General features: G+C 36.3%; 1 protein-coding gene across 1 annotated transcript in view; it reads right to left on the bottom strand.

Moving 5' to 3' along the window:
* Nucleotides 1–6,927, bottom strand: part of LOC144970389 (uncharacterized) — a 67,557-nt gene extending 60,630 nt beyond the window's left edge. Inside the window, exons 1-2 of the mRNA XM_078909969.1 lie at nucleotides 6,435–6,927; nucleotides 3,180–4,605 (exon numbers count right to left, since the gene is read on the bottom strand). Coding sequence (XP_078766095.1) covers nucleotides 3,180–4,422 — 1,243 coding nt within the window. The 5' untranslated portion in view covers nucleotides 4,423–4,605; nucleotides 6,435–6,927. The remainder of the gene's footprint in view (nucleotides 1–3,179; nucleotides 4,606–6,434) is intronic.
* Between the last annotated feature and the right edge of the window lie 957 nt (nucleotides 6,928–7,884).

Genomic DNA, 7,884 nt, shown 5'->3' on the forward strand with positions numbered 1-7,884 from the left:
TCTGGACAGAAACGAATTTAACAATTTGGACAGAAAATTCGTCCTTCAAATATCGATCTATTTAAATTACACCCATCTTGTCAGAAACCACGACGTCCCAGGTTTGAAAGTTTTTGCCAAAATGAGAGTCATTTTAATCGATCAATGTTTGAAGGACGAGTTTTCTGGCCACATTTTACGTGTTTCTCCAGAGTAAGGTCGTTAACTGGCTTTTTTGTTGTTGTTTTTGTTAAATTATCACTGTTGTATCCTGGCTGTAAATAAAAGGTAGACGATAACAGAGCGATTATAAGATTGTGGTCATGGGGATATATTATGCTAAGCTACTTGAAGCTGTGGACGGTCAAAAGTAATGAACAAAAATATACATAACAGCATTGAAAAAGAACAAAATACCAAACACGGAACGTTTCGAGTTCAAATCCGTCCTCCATCCAACAACAAAAACAATAAAAACACGAATATATCACTTAAACTTCAGACAGATGACAGAGAAATAATCGGTATGTCATTTCCGCAAATAAAAGGATCCTAGAACGAGGAGAAATATTTTAGAACTTTTAAAAATGCAAATGAGATTTTTTTAAAAACTGTTAACTATTAAAGGCATTCAAATAACAAAGCATAATAAATAGATTTAAAGCTATGTGGGGGGAGGGGGGGGGACGCTCTTTTTTCTAAAAAAAATCCCAAATCCTCTGAAACCACCTTCTAAAACATTTTCAAACCTTGCCCGTACTCTTTGCCCGAAGGACTTTGTTTTAAAATCACCCTAAGACTTTTTTCAAATGATATAATATTATTTTCTACACTATTTGGCCATATCCATAGCAATAAAGAATTGCATTTGATGATCGCTCTATCATATAACGAGGAGGTGCTCAGAGCACATTTAAACTTATTTATTATGCAGTGTTATTTGGATGACATTAAAAGGTTAAATTTTTAAAAAATCTCAATTACCAAAAAAAAATATTTTTTTAAAATAAAAAGGAACCTAAAATATTTATGTTCACATGATTCAACAAAATGGGTTTAACGTTAAGAGATTTTATTCCTTACTGGATATAAGTTCATCAGTTGATTCATATAATTATCAATTCATATATATATTTATTCACTAATTTTTATTCATTCGAATATTTATATATTTATTAAAGGATGTTTGTAGTTATTTGTTTGTTTTTCATTCATGCTATCACTCCATCATTTCCTCCATTTATTAACGGAATATGAAGATATCGGAAATAACTGCCGTATTCTGGAAAATCAGGTACAGTATTTAAAAATTTGGCCAGAAAACTCGGTCTTCAACAACGCCAAGTCCCAGGTTTGAGAGCTTTTGCCAAGATGAAGGTCATTTAAATTGATCTATATTTGAAGGACGAGTGTTCTGGCCAAATCGTTAACTACTCGTATGTCTACCCCCCCCCCCTCTCTCTCTCTCTCTCTCTCTCTCTCTCTCTCTCTCTCTCTCTCTCTCTCTCTCTCTCTCTCTCTCTCTGATTGTCTTTTTAAAATACTGCACAACAATTAACAGCTTTATTTTTAAAATTACCAAACGCGGAACGTTTCGCACTCAAAACCCTCCTTCAGCCAACAACAAAAAACGTAAAACCGTTATCACTTATTTTACGGATAGACGATGTCAGAAGGGTATTATGAGGCACGTCTTGTATAAGAAGTCAAAATGTTGACATTTTGAATAAAAGTCAGAAATCATTTTCTGTTTCCTCTTGTCTATTTAGTTGTGGTAATTCAATGGGTATGTGTTAGGCATGGCAATAAGGACTTTGTGACAGGTAATGGACTTAATATCGTGAAAGTAACAAGAAGTCGTTACAGTATTTTTCATATATTTCGGAGTGGACCTAATAGCTAAATGGTTTGGAATGAAAAAAATATATTTTCTGGCTCCTCTCGTTTACGAAGCAGTGATTTGAGTAAATGGGCCTGTAGTCTGTGTTAGTATAGATATATTGGAAAGGACTTTGCAACGGACAATGGACTTGCATATCTAGAATGTAACAAGAAGCTGTTACAATATAATATTTTTCAAGTTATAGAAACCTGGTATATTTCGGAGCGGGCCTATAGCTTTATGGTTTGGATTGTGAGTGTCAAATTATGAAGACAGGGTGCAAATTGTTCAGACAAGAGTAGATACAAAAATGTCTTTAATCAATTTCTCAGCCATCGAACGAAAGGTTAAAGACCTTTTCATTGCGGTTTTTAGGTCATTTTTAAACCGCTTTTGCTATCAACGAAAATCTTCACAGACCATTTCAGAGCTAGCGGGATTCTAACTGTATCCAAGAAAACAAACTTCCTACAGCTGAAAGAAAATCGCATTCCTATTGTATTGTGAGTTATTATCAAGTAACAGGATCTGAATTGGATGAAAAGAGTAGAGGAGTTAGGATGTGAGGATAGGGAAATGACGTCCAGTGTGAACAATAAGACTGAACTGGGAATGTGGGTCAACCTCACAAAGAAACACTCCACAGGTCAAAAACAGGAAGTCAGAGAAACCTGTTTGTTTAAAAGAAATGAAGATGAAAAAAAAACGTAATTTAAGCGCTAAAACATAATAATATGATACAAACGTTATACAGCTGTTACCATGTCTCTTTGGTATTGCAGTGTATTTCGGATTGCCACAGCCTTCATTATAGGCTTATAGTATGACTTGTATTTTGACGTCATTTTAATGTTAGTGCACCGCCTTGCGACTTATAGTGTTCAAGGAAACAGGTGCTCCCGACTTGCTTCTTTTTTTTTTTTTGGTGGTCGCCGCCTAGTATTATGGCGTAATTTTTTTTATCAGTGTCAGGCTATGAATTTACGAAGGCTGCGGTTGGACCAACACATAAAGAAAATAAAGTCAAAATCATAAGTTTATTTGAAACCCGCATTATGCACTAGAAAACAACAAAAATGTGTTTATTGTCGAAAGCGAGCAATGATACATCATATTATACTGCCCATTATCTCTGTAAAGATATCATTAGTTAGTTACTGCAGAGTGGGTTAAATGCATGGCAGTCTCTCGTATTTATGTTATAAGCTTTCTGCAAGTATGACCTTAAATTGAAAGACATTGAAAATACAACCATCCTCCCGGTCCCAATACACTTAGCATGCTTTAATTCGTAAAATAAATATATAAAGTTTCTTACCTGCTCCATTGTCTTTCTCTGACACGATAACGTCTTGACTAGATTGATGCTGTGTGTCGGTTTGCTCCAAAACGTTCATTTCATGAGGAACTACAACTTGTGGACGGTCTTGATTGATTGCATGTATTTCAGAATTACTCGACTCCAGTGCCCATGGATAACCGGTTTTGAAAATAGCCGAGTCTTTAATAAATTCTTGACTAGAATTATTCACATGTCTATTTATTGGAAAAGATGGAAAATCAAGTTTTCGTGGACTAGAAATTTTAGAGTATTGGGATAAAGTATCAACTTTTCTCGGGCTAGAAATGTTGGGGAATTGTGTGATTGTTTGCTTAGAATTGAATTTTCTTGGGCTTGGATTAAGCTTCATTTTAGATCTGGGTGAATTATTTACAGTATATTGCACTATCTTGTCGCCTGGGATTGTATTTTCTGTGTTATCTTTGAACTGGTTAGCGATGTTTTTTCTGCAGCTGGGGTCAAAATTACAAGTTTCTTTTCGATAATGGTTTTCCGTTGGGCCAAATTTAAGAAGCGACACTTTCTTTAGAGGGCTGCTTGTTCTAATTGGTGACTTTGAAAGTGTTTTGTTATCTGTAGATGAAATCGTTATGCTCCTTGATATGATCTTTTTGGGAGAATTTTCCATATTTGTTAAAGCAAATCTGTTATATCCGGGTGAGATAAAGATTTCATCATCTTTTCGGTTTTGGGGTTGATCTGTCATGGAAAGACTAGTTATTTTCCCTCGTGAAGAATTTTCAACCGAGTTTGATGTGGTATCAGAACAGGAGACCAAGGATTTACTCTCCTGCTCTCTGTAAACTTTACCGGGACTAAAATTCCGCTGAAAAGCTCGATGGAGGAAATTTTTCTTGACGCCCAAAACACCGTATGACGAGCTCACCGTTACGGTATTTGTGGACATTTTGATTGCATCCGAATTTGTGTTCTGATTTTGGGCTCCTGAAGCCATTCCAGTGGTGTTTTGCTTAGATGGTGATATAGGTGTTAAATGTGTTGACGATTGGGGTATTTTTATGTTCGTTGTCACCGTTGTTGGAGATGGTGGGCACAGTCTTACGGTTCCATTTTCATCAGAGAGATTAAAAGTGTCAAGAAGTGACGATGTTGATCTGTCGAGTGAAAAGGAATTTATAAAGCTGTCTTCACTGGGAAGTCTGGTGATTTTGAACCTGAGCTCGTTGCTGTCACGTCTTGTCAATAAATGACGGGGCATTTTTTAATGATTAAATCAAATCATAAATCAACAATAAGTAAACAATCCAAGATCATAGTCTGTAGTAATCCTTTTGTGAAATTTGTGATCGCCTAGCTAGCGATGGCCACAACCAACCAAATCAGCTTCAATCAACTAAAAGAGCAGTTACTTCTGTCATGGGTTTCCTATTAAATTTAGGATCTGTAAATAAAAAATCATATAAATATAATTTTAATATCTTAAAATATACTTAAGTAAAATATTGTTTACTTACTCTTATGAGTTAAATCATGCTCTCTTTTGTTTCATCATTATGAATGGTACCAATTAATTCTCAAAAAAAAAAAAAGAAGGATAAGAAAAATTAGGCACTCATTTACAAACTATTTCAAATCTTTAGGGCTTCTTTAGCCCATAAGGTCAGTGTCCGACTAACACGAGGGCGATTTGGGTTCGAACTGAAATTACGCCAGACTTTTCCTTTCCTTGCGCCATATATGGAATTCTATTTGGGTGTTTGAGGGTGTTTTTAGCATCACAGACTGGAATGACTGGGATATCGTTCATGACTGGGCCTAATAATAATGGTATAGATTTATAGTGCGCCAAACATCCCTTCATCATGAGGCTCTGGGCGCATAACATAGATTATTCATTGTTGTCTATCATTCTCCGCCATATTTAATGTTTTAAATGAAAAATGAAAAACACATTCCAGAACTTCAATGGAAAAGACAAATATCAATCACAAATGCGAGATTTGAATCCATTTGTTTTCATAAATTAGTAGATACTACAAATTTAAATGTTTAGGATGAGCATGTATGATAAATATTATTTTTTACAAACATAAGAACTAACTATAGGCTATTATTTCTCTCTAAGATCTTGGGTAGAAAATCTGGATAGGGGAGAAGTGAAAAATGCTCTTATACAGTATTTTATTATAGTGTGCCATTTCCATCTGTATGACAGGTCTAGATGTATGAGTTTAATAATGGGACAGCTGACACGTCGGGATTTGTATTTGAATGAGTATTTGGCTATAAGAAATGAGAGATATTGTATAAGTGTTAGTATACTAAGAGCGCCTAACATTCGATTTGAACTGTACAAAATGGAAACTTGCTTTCATATGGCCTGTTGACGAAATACACGAGGCATTGTTGTAAGAGGGCATTTTTTGAGAATGCTACAATCGAGAAGTTGTGCGATATCAATGTTGACAATAACTCAACTAATAAAAAACGTAGGGGCGACAGAATAACATAAATGAAAGAGAGGGAGGGAACAGAAGAAAGGAGATACGAAGAGAGAGAGAGAGAGAGAGAGAGAGAGAGAGAGAGAAGACTGGAGATATAGTGTATGTGAGAGAGTGTTTGTGTGTGAGAGAGAGAGAATGTGTGTGTGTGTGTGTGTGTGTGTGGCATGACGATTGAATGAGACAAAGAAGAAAGGAGGGATAGGGGAGAGCGTAAGAGTGAAAAAAAAGAGAACGAGAGAGGGAGAGGGAGAGAGAAAGAGAGAGAGAGAAAGAGAGAAAGAGAAAGAGAGAGAATGAATGAGAGAGAGAGAGAGAATGAGAGAGGTCGCTGGATATTGGTACTCATTTTATATGAAAATTAATCTGAAGAAAGTTTATAAGAGTGGGTGTGTATAAGAGAGAGAGAGAGAGAGAGAGAGAGAGAGAGAGAGAGAGAGAGAGGGGGGGGGGGGAGGGGGATTTAACCCGTGGTTCATAAGTATACTTACGTAACACTATTGTAAGCAATGACGATTGTCATTGATGAACGTGTCAGTCAAGTGGTAATGACGTAAGCGAATGAAAATGGGTCCGACACGTAACAATGCATAGTCTCTAGTTTACTATTGTACGTAAGAATTGAAAAGATCAGATGAGATTAACAGTGTGAGTAAACAAGCACATTTAAAAGGCGAGACATTTTAGTTATAAGTAATGCGTGATCCTTTTGCGATATCACAATAATATCATTTCTAAGGAACTTTATAATAATAGAGAAATAACTCACCATCTTCAAATCATGTTGAAAAGTTGGATTCATTTTCAGTAGATGTCGAAAAGATCTCCACTTAGAATTATCCACTCGAATTTTCTATACACAATTCTTGTGATCATTGATTTCCATGACGTTCCATGAGAGAGTACAAAATAAAGTGAGCGCAAAAAGCAACAAACTAGGTCTATGTTTTAAAATAGTATATTTTCATAAAGGGATCTCAATAGATGACCGTGGTTATAATCCATAGGATTATACGAATTGAGTTCAGTTAGGGAAACCAGACACCGGAATGAGCCGTTATCCTGGGCCTGACAGCAATTGAAAGACGTAACTTTTGTGTGTTCAACATGAAGAGATAGACCTAGAGACCAGTATACGGGGTTTTATGGTCCGTTAGTTGCTGGCCTGTTACGGGATTCGGCACACACACGCATACACAAAACTCGAGTAGCTGTTCAGCTAAACCATCTGCCGTTAGTTTCAGTGGGTCCTTAAAAATAAACGGGCTCGATCAGTCTGTAAGGCCAGAGATAGCGAGAAGAGATACCAGCTAGCTAGCTAGTTACTTTGAACATAGCATAGGGAAAGGTGGGCGGGGTGAGGGGGGGGGGTGGAAGCGTAGAACTCTGGATCTCGCATTATTCTGATTCCATGTGAGTGGGGGGATATGATAACTCAGGAACTGAGTTTCTTTTATTTATAGAAAATAAATGACATTTTTTATTAAAGTGCTTTATTACATTCTTTTAAATACAGATATTATCTAATCAAAAGATCAAAAAAATATGAAAACCGAGGTTTTCATGTATTCACAATTCTTGTTTCTTTTTCTTTTTACGTTCTTTTTATCCCGTTTTGTAAAGAGCGCCCTTCCATTCCGTTCGATCGATGCCGACGGCACACGCGTCTGGTGCTGCTCTCGACCAATCAGAGAACGCGCGTGCGATGAAAAGAGACCGATCTCCTAGCCTAAACAAGGAGGCCATTCTGTATTCATTCCATGCACCGTTGCTTTTTACGCTCTTTCCCCCTATTTCTCCAAATAGAATATTTGTGGTTGTGAATATTACCTCTGTTACCTTCTAATAAGAACATGACACACCATAATTATCTATTATTGCTACACAATACAGAAATCATGTTTATCCTTCCCATAAGACTTCAAAGTTTCAGTATTTTTTTAAAAAATATATTTAATAGGTTAGATCAAAGCCAATTCCTTGTTCGAAATCTATGAGGTTGGAAGTTTTACTTGAGCTTTTTATATAGCGCAATATCCACTAAACGTGCTCAAAGCGATATAAAAAGTGCCCCTAGCACAGCAAACTAGAGAGGGTAATAAGGCTAAAGTCCTAAGCCAACACAGCAACACTTAACACGTAAAACGAGACACGACTCCTGTTATACCATATTACAATTTTTTTCCGATAGAAACAACGCTGTTAACGGCCAGGTATTC

This window comes from Berghia stephanieae, chromosome 4, assembly GCF_034508935.2.
Source record: "Berghia stephanieae isolate SIO BIC M18660-M18661 chromosome 4, UCSD_Bste_1.3, whole genome shotgun sequence".
Lineage (NCBI taxonomy): Eukaryota > Metazoa > Mollusca > Gastropoda > Nudibranchia > Aeolidiidae > Berghia > Berghia stephanieae.